At 41.3% G+C, this 19,521-nt stretch overlaps 1 protein-coding gene across 2 annotated transcripts in view; it reads left to right on the forward strand.

Moving 5' to 3' along the window:
• Positions 1-19,521, forward strand: part of PTPRB (protein tyrosine phosphatase, receptor type, B) — a 63,900-nt gene that overhangs the window by 32,366 nt on the left and 12,013 nt on the right. For both annotated transcript variants that reach the window (XM_014964045.1, XM_014964046.1), the window contains exons 10-28: positions 1,797-2,063; positions 3,045-3,308; positions 4,297-4,560; positions 5,560-5,823; positions 6,550-6,813; positions 7,674-7,943; positions 8,581-8,844; positions 9,679-9,942; positions 10,329-10,610; positions 11,820-12,098; positions 12,918-13,067; positions 14,315-14,558; positions 15,269-15,375; positions 15,875-15,974; positions 17,293-17,376; positions 17,494-17,511; positions 17,616-17,697; positions 18,112-18,202; positions 19,377-19,453. In XM_014964045.1, coding sequence (XP_014819531.1) covers positions 1,797-2,063; positions 3,045-3,308; positions 4,297-4,560; positions 5,560-5,823; positions 6,550-6,813; positions 7,674-7,943; positions 8,581-8,844; positions 9,679-9,942; positions 10,329-10,610; positions 11,820-12,098; positions 12,918-13,067; positions 14,315-14,558; positions 15,269-15,375; positions 15,875-15,974; positions 17,293-17,376; positions 17,494-17,511; positions 17,616-17,697; positions 18,112-18,202; positions 19,377-19,453 — 3,635 coding nt within the window. The remainder of the gene's footprint in view (positions 1-1,796; positions 2,064-3,044; positions 3,309-4,296; positions 4,561-5,559; positions 5,824-6,549; positions 6,814-7,673; positions 7,944-8,580; positions 8,845-9,678; positions 9,943-10,328; positions 10,611-11,819; positions 12,099-12,917; positions 13,068-14,314; positions 14,559-15,268; positions 15,376-15,874; positions 15,975-17,292; positions 17,377-17,493; positions 17,512-17,615; positions 17,698-18,111; positions 18,203-19,376; positions 19,454-19,521) is intronic.

Genomic DNA, 19,521 nt, shown 5'->3' on the forward strand with positions numbered 1-19,521 from the left:
CGAAAAACACCACCACCACACAGGAAAATGTTGCTTCAGGGGGAACATTCCAAGGTTGACAGACACAAAACATATGTGACCTTGAAAATGTATTTTGAATATTTCTGCTCTTCTGATTCCAGAATCTGTATCTGTTATTCAGGATGATGACTGTGACACAAGGAAGGTCCCATTCCCACCCCCTGCAGGGTGCTAATTTTGTGCACGTGTGCAAGTTTTAAACCACATGTGTTGCTTTACTCTGCTTGACTTACGCAATCTCCACTGCAAGCAAAGTCTTAAAATGTAGCTCTGGTCTGGCACAGCACAGGGGAAAAACAAGCTGCTGGTGTTTAAATCTAATCGTGCCTATGGCTCGATAGTGGTCCTCACTTAAATGTTGTAACTCCTTCCAAAGCCTGAAGAGTTTGACTTACACTTTCATTTCTCTGCTATGTGATTAGATAGCTGGGATTTCACTTCCTTCTGCCTTGAGCCCCTTCAGGAGGCCTATTCAGGCATAAAGGTTGCAGGGTCCTGCTTCACCAGTATGAATCAATGCTTGACAACACATCAGGCTGGGGTAGCGTGCCAGCATTACATTCAAAGTGATAAGGAACAAACATCACTGAATTTGAACACGGGTGTTAATAAGCACCCCAAACCTCTGAATCTTCTCTGCAGTAGGACAGCTTCCTAGAATTGCAAAAATGTTGCTGTAAATATGACAGAAATAGGTCTTGGATACATCCCAGATTGGTCAGCTTCTAGTGGAACCTGAGGTATCACTAAAAGTGCCTTTAGCACAGAAATGTGGCACAGTGTCTTGTTGGAACTTACTACATAATGACAGTATTATAAAACAGGTGGGATTTTTGATTAAGTTTTTTTATCAACATTACATTTTTTCAGCTATGTGGCTAATTTTCTAGCTTTTCCTAATAATTGCTAATCCAGTATGTGTGCAAAAAAGTTGATACAAAACAAGAGATGAAGCTTGCAATCACATTTTGTAAGGTTAGAGTGTTCTTGATTTCAGTTGTGCTTGGTCATGTAGGCAGAATTACTTAGAAAGAAGCAACTGTATTCCCTTGCTTTGACCAAATATTGTCAAATTAAAAAAAAAAATTTTTTTGGCAAAATTTGTGCTAGATACTTTTGTTCTTTCTTTTTCCTTTTTGGTCTGGAAAGTTATTTAAGCTTATACTTAGATAAATATTGTTTGTTTAGCAATTAATTCATCTTTTGCTTCCAGAAAAGTTTGTATCCTGCAGATCTTCTGACATAAAAAGTAAAGCCAAACTCATTGATCTCAGTTGCCCCCAAAATTAAAGGGTCTGACATTTCTCTGGGGTATAGATGGTTGTGCCTGAGGTGTTCATCAAACTAGTTTGATATTTATAGGAATGAGAGATGGGGAATAGGAGAGGAAAGGGAGAATGGAAAACACAGACTATAATTGAAACAATCATAAAAAAACCAAGTTATTTCCTAAATTGATGGCTTTTGTTTAATGGTATTTATGAAATGCCATCTCTTCCCATTCACTGATCTTGAATCATTTTATTCTGACTGAGAAAAGCTGTGCTAAAGCCTGAAAGACCTTTCTGTGCCTTAGATAGTTTCCCATAGACCACATCCCACCAGACAGGAAGCAGTCCACAGTTAGGTTATTTTTAGTCCTGTTGAGTCTGGCTGCAAATTGGAATGTTGTTTTGATGCACTTCCTCAGTGTGACTAAACTTGGGTTATTTGGGGGATCTTGTTTTGTTTTGTTTTATTTCTCCTCAGTAACATTATGACAATTTTCTTTGCAGTGCCCGCCCAAGTAACTGGTCTGACCGTGTCAAGTGAGGGATCAAGCAACAGCTTGTTCACCAACTGGACGAGAGCGCTGGGAGATGTAGACTCATACCAAGTGCTACTGATTCATGAGAATGTTGTCATTAAAAATGAGACTGTTCCCAGTGAAACCAACAAATACCACTTCTATTCCCTGAAACCTGGAGGACTCTATTCAGTTGTTGTCACCACTGTCAGTGGGGGAATTTCTTCAAGGCAAACGATTGCAGAGGGGAGGACAGGTAAAAAGGAAATATTCCAGCACATCTTTTGTCAGTTCCTAAAAGCTAAAAGCATTAAAGAGAATGGTCTTGTGAATAAGCCACTGGGCTGAGAATTCAGAAATACAGGAGTTTTGGCCATATAATTCCTTTGTGTGACCTCAGGTGCACTGTGGGTCCAGATTCACTGTGGGAGCTAACTGCTCTGCCTTCAACATGAGCTCTGGATAACAGGGATTCTGCAGTTTGCTCCAATGTTCCCCTTGAAAACAACTATTTTCAGGGAAGAAAAAAAAAAAGAAAAACAGTTGTCAAGAATAACACAAAGGCTTAGAGTACATAGACATATTTTACAAAATCTTCCAATATTTTTGACTCTGACAGCTGATGGGCAGCCCTTCTACTGATGTAAGTCAGTTCAGTGCATCAGAGTCCAATGAAAATGTGGACTCTGTTAGTTATAATAATAGTTATTATTGTTATAATTATAATAATTAATTAATAATAATAAATAATATTAATATATATGCATAAAAGTTAATTATGATTAAGCTCTGCCCCTGTAATAACCCTAATAATTTAGTATACCTGAGCAATGGTAGTTCTGGCAGTGTGGAGCCTCTGAGCTCACCTTGCTGGCTTGAAGAGCAGTCTGCGTTCATGTCTTGGCCACTAGGCGTCAGAGAACTCATTGTAAATGAAACACATTCTTCTATGAGCCTCAGCTCCATACCGGCCTTAGCAGTTACTGCTATTACTGATGATTGGCAACTTGAGAGGATAACTCATCCTCTGCGATTTTAGAAGTGCTGGGATCATGCCACCAAAGACAATTTCCTTCACTGTATTCCAAAAAGCGGATGTCTGCTGCTGAGTGGAGTCAGTGCAGAGCTTCTCAGGAGTCCCAGGCTGCTCGTTTTGCAGGGTGGTATTCCAGACATTCTCGCGACAGTAGGAATTGGCTAGTTAAAGCTTTTCTGGTTTTTCCTCTTTGTTGCACAGTTCCTTCCAGCGTGACTGGAGTAACAGTAAATAACTCAGGTCGCAGTGACTACCTCAGTGTCTCTTGGCTACCAGCTTCTGGAGATGTAGACAGTTATTTGGTAACACTCTCTCATGATGACAAGATTGTTCAGACTCTCACCGTTTCCAAATCCTTCAGTGAATGCTCCTTCAGCAGCCTTACTCCTGGGACGCTTTACAATGTCATGATAACCACGAAGAGTGGAAAGTATGAAAATTATTCCTTCAGCCAGGAACGAACAGGTAAAGAGAACCTCTTAGTCAATCCAGTTACCATAACCATTTTGTATAGCCATTAGCAATGATCGATTAGTATCTGACCAAACTGGGATGTGTGAGTAGGGGTTGGAGGGTCAAACCATAAAATTTACAGACTTAGTCTTATTCTTACGTCTCAACTGCTGCTTTACGTCATACAAAATTACTTTAGCATGCGTAGAAGTCATGTGTCAGTTCTTGTGAGTGAGCAGAAATCATGTATCAGTTTTGACTCTGATGCATTTTCCTGGCCTTAACCCCTCTACTTGGGTCTTCAGGTATATCCTGCAGAGCTTCCCCCCAAAAATTTACTGAAACACTGAAAGAATGGGGTAGGAGTTAACTGCTAAAATATTAGTAAGCTGTCACATAAATGAATAATACCCTTGTCTATTCTTTTTGGTCACGTGACACCCATGTCTATGGTTTTGGTAATGCAGTGTTCAAAGAGATTATAACAGGAATAGAGAAATTTCAAAGAAGGGTGGCAATAATGATGAAAAACTTTTTAAAACTTCCTCAAAGATTGAAAAGACTGATACTTTGCACTTAGTAAACCAGTAGAATAAAAGAAGATGGTAAGGAGTGTTAAAATGACAGAGAGTATCATAAGTTAGTGCCATTTTAGTCTTCTCATGATGTAAATGCAAATCCAAGGGAAATCCATTTAAATGAGGAGAAGCAAATTCAGGACTAGTGTGAACCAGTGGAAGTCACTTCTATAAGCAAAACTGACCAAGTTCCAAAAGACCAAAAATTGGAAACTATTGTCATATGACATAAAGTAGCCTGGAAACTTCAGTTACTATTTTAGAGGGTAGGGTGTTACTTAAATCCACATTGTGGATTTTTGCAACTTCCTCAGAAAAGTGGTAATTAACGCAAGTATCGTTCACTGCAGCAACTCCTGTTACGTCAGGAAGTTATTACTTTCTGAAACTTTAATTGTGGGTTTTATTATTTTTTTTTTCAGTCCCTTCAAGTGTTCAGGGACTTACTGTCAGCAATTCAGCCAGGAGTGACTACTTGAAGGTGTCTTGGTTACATGCCTCTGGATATTTTGATAATTATGAAGTGATCATCAAGAACAACAATGACTTCATCCAAACAAAAAGTGTCCCAAAGGATGAAAATGAATGTGTGTTCACTAATCTGGTCCCAGGGAGGCAGTACAGTGTCACGGTCAGCACAAGGAGTGGGAAATATGAAACTAGTGAAAGAGTCTATGGCAGAACAAGTAAGTAAAGACCCTGGAAACATCTTGAGATACTCCAGGATTTTTTTTCTATTTACCTTGCTCAAAAATCTCATATGATTTTAACATAGAATGTTGAGTGTGACTCTTCGAATAGGTGGCATTCTAAATATGGAAAGCAGTATTTAGTTTATGACCAAAGTTTAAGTTACAGACATATAGAAAGTAAAAAAGCAGAGACCTTTCCTGAACTAGGAAAGCTAAACCTTGAAACATGAGTGGCGTGAACTAGGAAAGCTAAACCTTGAAACATGAAAAACTGAAAACCAAAATAGTACAGATTTCCACATCAGCTTAGTATTTATGCTTAAGCTCAGCCAGAAGGTACAAGACATAGTTTTTTTTTCTGTCATGGAAATGTATAAGGAAGAAGATAGGCTAGACCTCACTCTACTCAAATTACTCCAAGAACTGGATTTGGAGAGCATGGAGCAAGAGTGGTTAGGTGGCTAGTTGTGAGCCAGCAGGCACCTAGATGCAACCTGCCTGTCTTCACCTAGCACTGCATGTAAGCTAATGAGCCATGCTAAGAAACCAAGCTTATTAACGCAGGTGTAGCGCTGGGCAAAAACAAGTGACCTGCATCTGGCAGGAGTTGGGAACTGCACAGTGTGGTGCTGCTTCACACCGACAGCTCGCCTCAGGTCTCCACTAGCTCAGGCCTCTTCACACCACATTTGTTGTACCTGCAGACCCTAGTCAATTTCTCTTGGCTGTGCAAACACCCTGCAGGCTCCGTTATTATTTATTATTCTTATGCTGATAGACTGCCAACTCCCTGTTCTTAAATGGGACCTTCCAGTGATAGGTATGGTGCAGACCACAAACAGCAACCATTGAAATAAGTGCAATCTACTGCTTTCCCTAAAGAACTGAATGAAAACTTTGAGCTCAGGAGTATGGCCTCAGAGCTGTTATCTTTCTGTTGTGATCTGGTAATAAGTACTGAGAAGTTTCCTATCTTTCTTCTCACCTCTTCAGTGCCAGAGTCAGTAAAGGAACTGACTCTTAGTAACAGGAGCACAGAAGATCTGCAGGTAACTTGGTCAAAGGCTGAGGGGGATGTTGATAAATATGAGGTTCAGCTTCTCTTCAATGATATGAAGATCTTCCCACCCATTTTCCTTGGGAACACGATTGAGGAGTATTGGTTCACAGCTCTGACTCCAGGACGTCTGTACAAAATTCTTGTCTTGACAATCAGTGGAGATGCACAACGTGCCACTTTCATAGAAGGCCTAACAAGTAAGAAATAATGTGGTATTTAAAAATGTGTTGAGGCTTCTCCAGAGGAAAGAATGAGGGGCAAAAAATCAAGGGAGAACCTGGTATTATTTGAACTGGCACAGCACTGGCACAAAAAGAGCAGATCTCATTGAAAATCACAGTAGTACTTCAACCAACTTGATCTGTGCTTAATGAACAAATGTCACAGGCACCAATATTTGATTATTGGCAGATAATTTGATTTGTTGCATAGAAATGGTATTGAGATGTCGGTGTTTGGGTTTCTGTTATCCCTTGCATGCCAGCTGTTTGCTTAGTATCTCTAGCTAAATCGCTTAAGCTATTTTATGCCTGAAATGAAAGGGTGAGATTAAGACTGCAAAATGTCTACTAAGTAAGTGTACATAAAGAGAATTGATTTTCTGAGGTGTTTCTAAAGCATCATTCGGAGAAGAAGGAGGTTATCCAGATAAAAAACATACAAACTTTTCTTCCTGTTTAACTTAGATTTTCTTTATTTTTCTTCTTGTAAACACATAGAATTGCTTTTCTAAAATGGCACAATCCGACACAAATGTCTTCAGCTTTACTTGTGTTTACCTGTAAATGAAATTGCTTGTGCATGTAAATGCTCTTTGTCCTTTGAATCATTTGATGTCACCATTAAAAAAAGTAGGAATTAAAAAGTCTGAATCAAACAGGAAATCTGTAAGCAGGTGCCTTTGTGTTCCTTTTTTTTTCCAGTTCCAAGTGCAGTCAGAAACATTCACGTGTCACCTAATGGCCTGACAAACAGCCTGAAAGTGAGCTGGACTCCTGGAAGTGGAGATGTGGATTCCTACACAGTGACTATCTTTCAGCAAAACCATCAGCTTGATTCCCAGAGTGTCTCCAAGCACGTCTCTGAGCACATGTTTCACAAGCTGGAAGCTGGGGAGCAGTACCGGGTGGTGGTGCAATCGAACAGTGGCACCTTGCACAACAGCTTAGCAGCTTTTGGGAGAACAAGTGCGTTTCTTTTGGGACAAGGAGCAAGTTGCATTATGTCTTATGACCCTTTTTTAATAATGTTTATGAATGTACCATTGAGTATGAGAAGATCCAGATTCATGAGAAGTTTTTGTCTCAAAGAGCATGAGTCCTCTTGCAAATAGTTAGGCATAGCTCTTTTAATACCAGTGAGATCTGTCACATGAGAAGCTTTACCTGGGTAAATGTGTGTGGAGTTCAGGTCCCAGCCCAAAGCATGCCTTTACAGGACAAATGCAATTCCTGCCCTCCCCAGTTCGGTGCCTGTACCCATCCAACACATACATCTGCAGGGCTCCACGTAGTCAAATACCATGTTCTAGCAGAGCCCATCGCATGGTCAAGTCTTGTTAGAGAATGTATTGCCCCAATATTCTCCGTGTCAGGGCACACAAACAGTGGAACACCTTGTTTTTAGTCCATCTTCTCTCTTTAGTATCTACATATGTTTGCTGTGTTCACGCAACAGCTGCTGGCTTATGTTTTCTATTCTGTGCCACTATTTTGTGCCAACTTCTTTATTTTTCAGTTCTTTTTCACGTGCCTCTCTTCATTGTTTTGGTCTGTTCATGTCACTCTCCTCTTTTCATGACAATTTGTGTATATCTCTTGCTTCTCCGTGCTCAGTTCAGCTGTCCATGATGTCCTGTAACTTAATCTGACTGTATTTATATCTAGAAATTATTTGCTTGTGCAAACACATGCATAGGTATCTTTTTTCTCACAAGTAAAAATGCAAATGTATAAAGAAATTCTCTGTTAATTACTGTATTGGCAGTTGTGTATTGAATGTTCTGTATTTCACCTGATAACGTCCTGCCTTTAATTGTTGCTTACAGTTCCAGCCTCGGTCCAGGAATTACTAGCCCATCATGCTTACAGCTCTCATTCCTTGTTAGTAACCTGGCAGAAAGCTCCTGGTGTAGCTGAAAGATATGATATTCTGCTCCTGAATGAGCAAGGAATCCTCCTGAGCAACAAATCAGAGCCAGCTACTGCCAAACAGCACAAATTTGAAGATTTATTAGCCGGCAAGAAGTATAAAATACAAGTTTTGACAGTCAGTGGCGGGCTTTTCAGTAAACGAGCAGAAACTGTTGGCCGAACAGGTAATTAGAACATCTTGGATTATTTATAGCTCCCTCAGTCAGATATCATTAAATACATGAATCACCTGTGTATCTTGATTCTGGAATGATTCCAGTAAGGACAGACTCCAGATATTTATGCATCATTTTCCCTGTTACATGCTTGGTATGTGAATCTGAAATTTGTTAGCGTAATAATGTGGCCATGGTTCATAATAAGGATATTAAAGCAAAGCGATGAATGCTTCCTTGAGTCTATCTGTTATGGAACTAAATGAATGCTTTATTGTCATCAAGTTTTTAATTCACAATCTTAAGGCTCTTAGTGCAGGATTTGATGTGAATACACACCACTAAACTTAGAGCCAAGTCTTGCAGTCTTTACTCAATTAGCGCTTCGTGTAGAAACTAATGGACAGTTCTGTGTGAGCACAGGCTGGAGAACCAGGCCTGCTGAGAAACACAAACATTGTATTGGAGAGACTCAGCAGCACCTCATAAACGCTTTCCTCTTGCTTCTGAAAGTTGCTGTTGACATTACTTAGCTACTTGTGGCTTAATTGAAGTGTATTCCAGCCATGAACTCTTACTTTATTAAAGGTTCAGCTTAGCGTCTAGACACTTCGATATTTACTCTTGTGTTTGTTCTTCTTTTCAGTTCCAGCAGCTGTCACAAATCTGAAGGTCACAGAGAACACCACTGACCGACTGTCCTTCAGCTGGACCACCTCGCAAGGGGAGCTCGATTCATATGACATCTTCCTGTACAACCCAGACAAATCCCTTCATGACAGGATTTCAGGAGAGCAGAACCTCCAGAACTGTTCATTCCAGAACCTGCGGCAAGGCAGGATGTATCGAATGGTGATTGTTACGCGCAGCGGAGACCTCGTTAACGAGTCATCTGTCTTTGGAAGAACAGGCAAGAACATCTAAGAAAATCATCTGTCTCCAGTGTGGTGCTAGTGAGAGACATCAATGAGCTGGTCTGATGCTCATGCTAGATTAGAGCAACTATTAGAAATATCAAAATTGGCTCTTATACATGAAAAGCATTAGAAAAAGAAGAAAGTAAATTCTGAATGATGTGGTTACAAGAGGAAAAATGAAACAGTAGTTCCTAGGTACTCAGGTCAGGAGAAGAACGTCCCAATGTATGCTTCATAAGTCTTAAAGGAAACAGCTGCCTCCCATCCTAAAAGCAATATTTGTCTATGAGTGGAAAAGACAGAGAGGCAAAGCAAGTAGGGTTAATGTGGTAGACAATCTACCAGTGAAATAAAACTTGTTTCCCAGGGGGAGCTCTGGCTGCAGCTCCCTGTTTGTTCAGCCACACGGGAAGCAGAGTTTGCTAAGCAGCTGTAGCAGCCCTGACACTCTGTGAAACCTTTCTTTATCCTCTGAGGCACCACAGAGTAACCCCTGTGTACCACGGCCTCTGCGCAGTGGTGCGCTTTCTTCAGCTGCCTCACAATTAGATGTTTGCAGACACTGACTGGGAAAAAGCTGCTTAACATTTGCAAACCTGTCTATTATAAACATTTCAGCTTCTTTTTGGGACAGTGGCTGTTCGAAATAAGAAGGCAAACTATTACCACATACTTCCTGATGCTTTCTGGCTTTTTGGCCGGCTGTGATGGCTTTCTAGATTATTACATGGCTGTGATTGTGGGATAAGTGTAAGGTCTGCTTGACCTCGTTGCTTCTAACCCTAACAGTCTTCTATACAACATAATACCCATCCTCTTTTTTTCAGTACCAGCCCCAGTTGTGGGTCTCAAGGCATCCAACCGAAACATGACAGACAGTCTGTGGTTCACCTGGGGTCCAGCAGCAGGAGATGTTGACTTCTATGAGCTGAGTCTTTACAACCCAAACGGGACACAGAAAGAAACATGGCACAGGAAAGACCTGAAAGAGTGGCATTTCCAGGGGCTCATTCCTGGCAGAAAGTACACTCTGGTCGTGGTGACTCACAGTGGGGACCTGACCAACACAGCAAACGCTGAAGGAAGAACAGGTAAAAGACACAAAAGCTTTGGGATTTTTGTGTAGTCCCATTTCTCAGAATTCGTATTAGTTTACAGCTATGCAACAGACTTATTCTGAGGGAGTATGTATTTTAAGAGTCACTGAAGGTGTAAAGATAAAGGATATCCCAAAGGGTATTAAACCAATAGAGTGTGATTTTGTTCAGCACCATGTTTCTCTCGAAGGCTCAGGAATATGTAATGTCTGTGAAAGTCACCACCGTTGGTGTAGGTGCAGTAACTGACTGCGTACACAGGATAATATAAACCACTTTGTGATGCATGAAGAAAATAACTAATGTTTCATCTTATTTGTCTACTATAAAAATTTGTTAAGAACTCTTTTTTCTTTCTTTTTCCTCCCCTTTTTTTGTAGCACCCAGCCCTCCTAACACTGTGTCATTTACGGATGTTGCAAATACTTCTTTATCAATCACTTGGCTGGGTCCTCCAGACTGGACAGACTATGACGATTTTGAGTTGCAGTGGCTTCCAAAAGACCCCCTCACAGTATTCAATCCCTACAGCAGCAGCAAATCAAAAGTACGCATCATCTATGGCCTGCGACCAGGCAGACTCTATGAGTTCAGTGTCAGAACGGTCAGTGGTGACAGCTGGAAGACATACAGTCAGTCACAGGCTGCAAGTGTGAGAACAAGTAAGTAACAATTTCCATTGCACCCTAGCACTCAGCTGGACAAGATGCAAAACTGTAAAAGCTTACCAATTCCTGTCGCAGTCAGTAATTTCCATTAATAAATTCATGAATGACAGGCGTTGAATTTTGCTAGACTCTAAGCCATTGCTGTGCGGAAGGTCAGTTGATTAAAGATTGCAAATGGACATACGTTTGCAATCTTCACATGCAGAGTGGGGCTGTTTAATTGCAAAGCCCAAATCAATCAGTTTTGGGGGTAAAATAAGGAAGTATCCATACTTTTCTGACAGTAGGATATTGAAGTAATCAAAATGTTTCTGAACAGTCAGACAGGAAGGATGAATGAAACCCTGCTGTACCAGATTTGAAACTGGAATCAGTGTGTTTCGCTGCTGAGGGTTTCTGTCTGTGTCTGTGGATCCATATCATCTGTAGCTGTTTCTGGGAGCTTCAGTAGCAGGCTGATTTGAAAAACTGACCTGGAATTGTAAAAACAACTGAGCCTTGGCAAACCCTCATGTCACTTGAGGTGGGATTCAGCTCCAACTTGACACCTATGTTTAGTAAGCTGAATCGCTCTTTAGACTTCATTCAGCATATTAATTGTAATGAGAGCATAGCTACCTCTGTCACCTGTATTTAATCACTTAATTGTAAATGCCTGCCATCTGAAAGTGAAATCCCATCCTTGTTACATGTCACATGTTATAAATGGTGCTCCAATATTACATGGATAAAGCATACTTCTGTGATATGCTTTAGTAATACGGACGTACCACATGCTACCCAGGAAACCAGATCAGTCACAGGATGACAGTTAACCTGTCCTTGACAGGTTAATTGACCACAGTTAACCACCAAAAAAGTTGTAACAGTTCTAGAAATCCAGTGTTACTTTCCAGTGTTGCTGTTCTTGTTAAGACTTCAAGAAGTAGTTTTGTTTGCTTGTTTTCACAATTAAATACTGAAGCTTCACAAACTTGATGAGGCTGATGTCACTAGAACCAATTTCAGATGGCTAAAATGAGCTAGACAGCCTTGCCTAATACTCACGCAGTGCACATTTGCAGGAGAGGTGGGAATTCTGTCTCCCAGCCTCCTGCTCTGATCAAATGGTTGATGCAGGATCTAGGGGCCACAGGGTAAGCAGAGAGTATATGATGCCTCTCCCTTTTCCCACTGAGCTTCAACTTCTCAACATTCCTCTAGAACCAGACAAGATACAAAGCCTTCATTGTCGGCCCCAGACCTCTACTGCCATTGCGTGTTCCTGGACTCCTCCTGATTCTGACTTTGATGGGTATAGCGTTGAATGCAAAAAACTGGACACCCACGAAGTGGAATTTTCTAAAAGGATAGAAAAAGACAAATCTCTGCTTAATATCATGACTCTCGTTCCCCACAAGCGATACCTGGTGTCCATCAAGGTGCATTCTGCAGACATGACGAGCGAAGTAGTGGAAGACAGCACCATCACAATGATTGACCGTAAGTGGAATTCAGAGTTGACGGGAAGGGAGGCAGTGAGCAGCAATAAGCCATGGCTTGTGTTGGTTAGACAGCAAAAGGAGTTCTGAACTCCACAATTGCCAGTGTGTGGCACTCGTAATCTGGTGGCCAAAATAGGGTGAATGCAATATAGTTTCACTAATACAGATTTTTAAAAGATTCACCAGTGTAGATCCTTAAAATCCCCACTTTTTCTGCACTGGTTCTCTGAAGGTTTTTCCCTATGTACTTCACTTTCCAGTTTAGTTCTGCTGTGTTTGAGGTATAGCTTTCTATCATATGAAGAACATTTCCTATGGAAATTCTGCAGTCAGTCTGGAAGCTGGTACTCTATACTTGAATGCTGTGTCTGGCTGACTCAGGGCTGTTCTTCTGGAAAAGGAAGCAGAAATTTAGGTGCTTAAAATAAGTAACTTCCTGCAGTGAGTGTGCTATATGACCTCCAGATACGTGACTTAAACCTGTGTCATTTTTAGCAGCTACAATTTCTGATTTCGTAGATTTAGCAAGACTAATGCATTTCCATGCGGGCTTCTGCAGGAATTCCTACTGAGGAGCTGCCACTGTTATTATAGTTAATTCACTGCTGGCTTGTTTCATCCTTTGGCAGTTTCCCTGTGGGAGGTGAAAACACTTTCTTGATTGCAAAGAGAATAGGATCAGAGACTTGGGTCCAGTCAGCTGACCTTTATTAAGAATTGCATTTCCCTTACTAGGTCTAGCTCACAGCAAATGCATAGATAATGCTTATAATGCTTTTCTCTTTTATTTTCTTTTTTTTTTTTTTTAATTACTCAGGTCCCCCTCAGCCACCTCCAGACATACGGGTGAACAAAAAAGAGGTGCTGATTACCAAATCCTCCATCAACTTTACTTTTAACTGCAGCTGGTTTAGTGATACCAATGGAGCTGTGAAGTACTTTACTGTAGTTGTGAGGGAGGCTGATGGTAAGTGTCATGATTTAATACCATTCTCTCTGTAGCCTACAGGCGTTACACAGGGAGGTACACCCCCATCACTACACAGCAAAGGAGCTTCTCATCTAGTGGCTGCGTTTCGTAGAGGTTTTGGATCTATACCTGCTCCCCACCCTGAGGACTTAGGAGCTCAGTCTTCTCCTCAGAGGGTCAATAGCAACTGCAGAGCCAGAAGCAGTAGTTAGTTTCTGTACTGTAGGTTAACGGCCTCAAGTATGTTCAGGAAATTTCCACAGTAGGAGATTTATGTTGGATGCCATTGGCAGCGGACACAGAAGAAACTGCCTTGCTGTGCACAGATCTCAAAAGGTAGTTTAAATGTTAGGTGAGAACATTAAGGCAACTCATTTGGAGAACCTCAGTAAGCTATGCTGAGAAGGTGGCATCTCCCAGGTGATGTTTGCTTACTGAAGAAAATGATTTTGCTTGCAGCATGGTGAAATGGAACAGAAATTGCCCTTGTAGCATGCATGTAGACTTCCCTTTCTGCAGTTGACCTATATGTGACAAAATAGATGGATGTCTCAACAATTAATACTTAGTTTTTAGCAGTGGCTTCATTTACTGGCATGCCAAGACATATTTTGTGACCCCTGAGAAAGTTTCTTAATCTCTCTGTCCATCAGCCCTTAGGGGGGAAAAAGCACAGATAATATTTCCACTGTCTATTCTGTTTATGCACATTATAAAGCTCCTTGAGAAAGGGACTACTCATTGTCATGGTTTTGCCTGTCTCAGTCTTTTACACAAACTTACTGTGAGTTTCCATTCAGGGGACTCCTGTCGTTTCTTATGGCAGCTTTTCTCTCTATGCAAAAGACTTGTCAGTGTGTGGATAATTTTTTTTCACTTACTTTTTAGAATAGCTGGTAATAGGATCCAGGATTCTGGATCACAGAGATTCCCACCAACAGCACAGGAAAAAATGTCATGGCACTGAATTCAACACATGTGTGCCTATTGCAGCATTGTGTCTGGAAAAGTTACGCTAAGTTCTTGTGAGGTTATCTATCTGATGTTCCTCAGTAAAATAATACCAAGATTGATACTAGAAACAAGGCACCCTAACCCCTTTAGCTTTGTATTCACAAGGTAGCCTCAAAGGAATGCTAGAAAGTTGGATAAGAATATGTCTGTCAACAGCTTGAGTTTATAAATTGCATCACATTAATGGCTGTGATATGTGAACCTTCTCTCTTTCTCTGCACATGATGTAGGTAGTGAAGGACCGAAGCCTGATGAGCAGCACCCATTACCTTCCTACCTGGAGTACAAACACAATGACTCCATACGCATCTACCAGACAAATTATTTTGCCAGTAGATGTGCTGAAAACCCTGACAGTGACTATAAAAGCTTTGACATTAAGCTTGGAGGAGAAATGGAAAATTTGGGAGGAAGGTGTGATCCAGATCAGCAAAAATTCTGCGATGGACCTCTAAAGCCTCGGACTGCTTATAGGTTAGATTTATGTTGGTAGTTGCGCTCTGTCACATTATTAGGCATGGTGCAGTTTGGATGCCTGATGCACCTGAGCTTCTGTAGATCAGTAACTGGGATGTACGACGTCCTTTCACTGTGAATTTATAAAAGCTTTATCCATGCCTGCATTCCATAGGTATGAACTAGTCCTTCACTAGCATGGGAATGGTACAATTGATTATGCACAAAACTCTGTGCAGTGAATCGGTTTATTTATTTCCCTCAACTTGATGGGCACCTCTCGTATGGCTGCTGAATCTGTCTGTGGAAAGACTGAAGACCATCAGCTTAGTCAGCAGAGTACTTAACAGGAGAAGGCACGCAGGCTTCACTCACTCTGTTTGGCACTGCTACCCCACACCAGTTCTTTGGAACATGCTAGGAATACCTGGAGGTTATTTTAACCTGTGGCACCCTCTCCAGGCTCCAGAGCTAGGCCCAGGTGAGCTGTGTGTGTGCCAGCAGCCAAAGCCCCATCTCTTACCTCTGCCAGGGTACCCCAGAGCCCCCCTCTGTACTCGCTGGGCTCTCTCCCCACTGTAGGATTTAACTCGGGCGCTTCCATTAAGATCTGTCTGTGATCAGTGGAAAGGTTTTAGTTATCTCTAAGGGGCAAATGAGTTCTTACTTTTGTGCTGTTGGTTCTGAATGTCTGATGAGCTCTAACTATAACAGTGCTTTTTTTTTAGGATCAGCATACGGGCTTTTACCCAGCTCTTCAGCGAAGACCCAAAGGAGCTCCCTAAACCGCTCTTTGCAGACACCTTCTTCTCTTTACCAATCACTACGGAGGCAGGTTAGTTTCAGGCTTGTTTTTCAATGACTGTAGCACATGATTATACATTGTGCTTCAGAACACTCCTGTATTTAGAACTATTTGCAAGGAGTGGAACTAAACCAGATTGTTGTGTATGTCCTGAAGGCTGCTCTGAAATGAGGCTGGAGCCGTGGCTTGGTTTGAAAATTCAGAGGACTGCTTGACAGAGCTGCTGTCAGTAGAGGAAACAGTGAAAGCTCAATGAAGCTATCACCAAGAAAAGTTCAATAAAAGTGCAAGAGAGCCAAACTCCCATATAGTGGGACTGTGCTTTCTTTTGCTGTGGTTGGGAGTGAAAGATTTTTGCATAATGTTTGGAAAAAGTAAAAATCAAGGCCAGGTTTTAGCTAAGCATTTAAATGCCTTACATTTCCTCGTATTTAACTATTTTCTTTAGCTGATAATAACATATCCCTGAACATTGTTGATTCTTTGCATCTTTTCCTCAAGATATATAAACACGCTGTTTTGTTTCTAGAGCCTCTGTTTGGAGTTATTGAAGGTGTGAGTGCTGGCTTGTTTCTCATTGTCATGTTAGTTGCTGTTACTGCTTTATTTGTCTGCAGACAAAAAGTTAGGTAAGTTGATTCCCTTTATGAGTTTCTGGTACTGGTCAGGTCAAATAATATTCATTCAATATTTAATGCATAACTGTAAAATTGGAGGAATGTACTGAACTATTCAACAGATAAACTGTATGTCCCCCAATGTCTGTACACACTAAGTATCGAACTAATGACGTACGTGTTAAGACATCTCTATATTCTTGATTCAAATACCTACTGATGTTAGTCAGAATTACATCATAGAAGATTCTGGGAACTTTTAGTTTTCAGCAGGAGTCTGAGTATTTCTGAAAAATTGGTTTGTCATTCAAACTGAATGCCTTTGGTCAAAAATTTCGAAATGTTTCAAATTATTAAATTAATCTTTACTGTAGATGGGAACCTCTTGAAACTGCTCTTTTAGACTTTATCATTTCAGTTCAAAAATCTTAAGGTGTGACGTTACCCCAGTCTCCAAAAGATTAGTTCAGATTTTACTTCTCTTTGTTTTTTTCAATTATAGTTGTATATTTTCGCATTATAGATGAATCTGAAATGGTGAAATAATTTGCTCAAATTTGAAAAAAGCTTTATCCATTTAAAGCGTTTTGCAATAGTAAATAAAGTCTTCTTTTGCATGTATAGGCTTGTGCACTCCGTTTCAGTACATAGTGACATATAGAGCATGGCTGGAGTGCAGGTTGATGTGTTTTCCACCTTGCACATCTCATTGCAGTTTTTTGGTGTAGATAAACTTCAGGGAGGGTGTGATTTCTTGTTGTGAGTTACATAGGCAGCCGGACTGCCAGTGCTGGTAGGGTTTTCCCTTATCATGTTAAAAAAGTCGTTCTCTAAGGGAGGTGTATTGAAGGAGATGGCAGTGAAAAGATGAAAGGCAGCACTAACTATATGGAGCCAGTACCACCTCTGTGGCTTTCCCAAAGCCCACTGTGGTGCTGCCACTTACTCCTGCTGTGAAATTGGGCATGTCGTAGAAGCCTGGTCTGCAGCCTCTGGAAATCTAATCTCCACGTTCCTCTCTGCATATGGAGAATCAGCCAATTTCACACAGAACACCTTCCTTAACAATAGGCTGGGTTGTGAGTGTTTCAGAGCAAGAAAAAAGTCTTACTGCCTGTGCACATGCGTACACTCAGCATCACCGTTACCAAACTAAAATATAAGAAAACTCTGTGCCACAGCTAGGAGCAATGTCACATGATCAGCCACAAATCAAAACAGACTTTCTTAAATTCCTTTTTCCAACTTAATAATGTAAGTTATGTTACTGGTAGCTCTTATCAGTATGAAAACGTAACAGTAAAACAGAATACCTTCCTTTCTATTCCAGCAACGGCCATGAAAGATCTACAGCAAGGCTGAGCATTCGCAGGGACAGGCCACTCGCAGTCCATCTGAACTTGGGACCAAAAGGGTAAGATCAAAAGTTTCATTTCTAAAAGCACTGTTTTAACATGGCATTGTGGATAAACAGTCACATCTAGTCACTCACTGATGAAGTGTTTCTTCTTCTTTTTGAAATCATTTTTAGGAACCGGAAAACTTCCAGGTAAGAAGAAAAATTAGTACCTAAAAAAGCTTCTTGATAACCAACTGGATAAATTGTGACTGTAATTCATCCTGTGATTTTCTTCCTCCTGTTGAATATTTCAGTCCGATCAAAGTCAGTCATTTTGAAGCACACTTCACCAAACTTCAAGCAGACTCCAACTACCTCCTGTCCAAGGAGTATGAGGTAGGATCCTAATCCAGGCAAAGGACCTGCTTTATGAAGGGGTGGGCTGGCTGAGTCGATGGGTTAGAAATGCGTTAGAAAGACCTGGATCTGTTCGGCTTATTCACACAAATCCAGATGAGTTTGAGAGTCTCACCTGAACTCCACTTGTCCTAATGCAGAAATCAGCTCTTTATCTTGCATAGCATCTTCTGGTTGGCAGCCTCTGCCTGATACCTGTCTGGCTGAAGCACCTGCCAGTCATGTGCTTGCTTTGAACCATTATGATTAGCTATTTAAATTCAGTTTGTTTGTGTTAAAAAACACCCATTCTCTGTCCGTGGCCTTTGAGAGCTGATAAGCACTGCGGTCCTCTGTGTTGTCACGTCCTTTAATTATTTTCACCTCACATTTTATTTCTACTTTTTTTTGCAGGACTTAAAAGATGTGGGTCGAAACCAGACGTGTGACATAGCACTTCTGCCAGAGAACAGAGGGAAGAATCGATACAATAATATATTGCCCTGTGAGTTTTAGGTTTGGTTGTGTAATGTTACATCACAACAGCTATTTTTCACCTTTTTCAGCAAGCCTAGTGGAAAAGAGAGTGCAGCCAATCCCTTCCCTCCTTCCTGTCAGAGATGAAATACCTCTGCCAGCTCAGGTTCTGGTGCTTGGAGGCAGATGATGTATGGCCCTGGATGGTTTCACACAAACCAGTAATTTCATTTCACTCTAGAGATGTAATGACTAGCACTCAGTCTGGAGAGAAAAAGCTCCAGCTATTCCGGGCATTCAGTCACTGCTGATAACAAGGGTAGTAGAAATAACAGTAGGGCTGTTTACATATAGGATGTCATCCATTCAGTGCTTTTTGACGACCTTGCCAAATCTTATATCTTCTGAGGACACAGCTACACGATCTAGCACTAGTGTGGTTCTGCATGGTAAGACACACGTGTGAGATTAGCCCTCTTCTGCTGAGGCAAGACCTGTAGTTGAGAATTTCCCCCTTTAATCTCCTCTCTGCCAGTTTTGGAGATAACCCATGCTGTGCATCGAGGAGGAACACCACCTGACGAGCTGCTCCACATGCCACCCAGCTGCTGGATGTGGTATGCGCTTGGAGCACAGCCTCACAGCATCTCCTGTGTTGTGCCTGCCAGGCCGAGCCGGGGACCATGTCCACGGTGTACAAGAAACAAGGCCTGACTGAGATCTAACCCAGCATTATCTCACAAATCAGTCACCTGGTGGCTTAGGCACTCTGTACCGCTCTGTACTCTGGAGATGCCACTGGTCCCAGGAAAGAGGGCTGGCCTGCTCGCACATGATAGCTGAAGCACTACCACTCTTTTAATGGCAGCACTGGGCACTGCTGTCGGCGTCAAAGGAGGATGCTTTTGTGGCTCTTCTGTTGCCATAACAAATCCTATGCAACTCACCAGAGGAATTCTTGGATATTCACTCCTTCCTTCTCATCCATCCATCCATCCATCTTCTAGTCTTTGGAACACTCCACAGCACTCATGGATGAAAGAAGCAGTACAAATATAAACAGTTATTCCTCTAAATTAGCCCTCCATATAAAATCCTTGTAATAAGGCTGCCAGTCCTTTCATGAATGCATTTTTGTAAATGGGAGAGGGGTTGAAAATTAAGACCGAGCCATAAGCCTCTTGTAATCAATTTCTTGCTAGATGATACATCAAGAGTGAAGCTTTCCAATGTGGACGATGACCCTTGCTCAGACTACATTAATGCAAGCTACATACCAGTAAGTGACTCAAGGATGGTATTTCACAGTCCTCCCTCCAGTGGTAACTTGTCCTTCATCTAAAACTG

Source organism: Calidris pugnax, unplaced genomic scaffold (genome assembly GCF_001431845.1).
Source record: "Calidris pugnax isolate Ruff unplaced genomic scaffold, ASM143184v1 scaffold44, whole genome shotgun sequence".
Classification (NCBI taxonomy): Eukaryota; Metazoa; Chordata; class Aves; order Charadriiformes; family Scolopacidae; genus Calidris; species Calidris pugnax.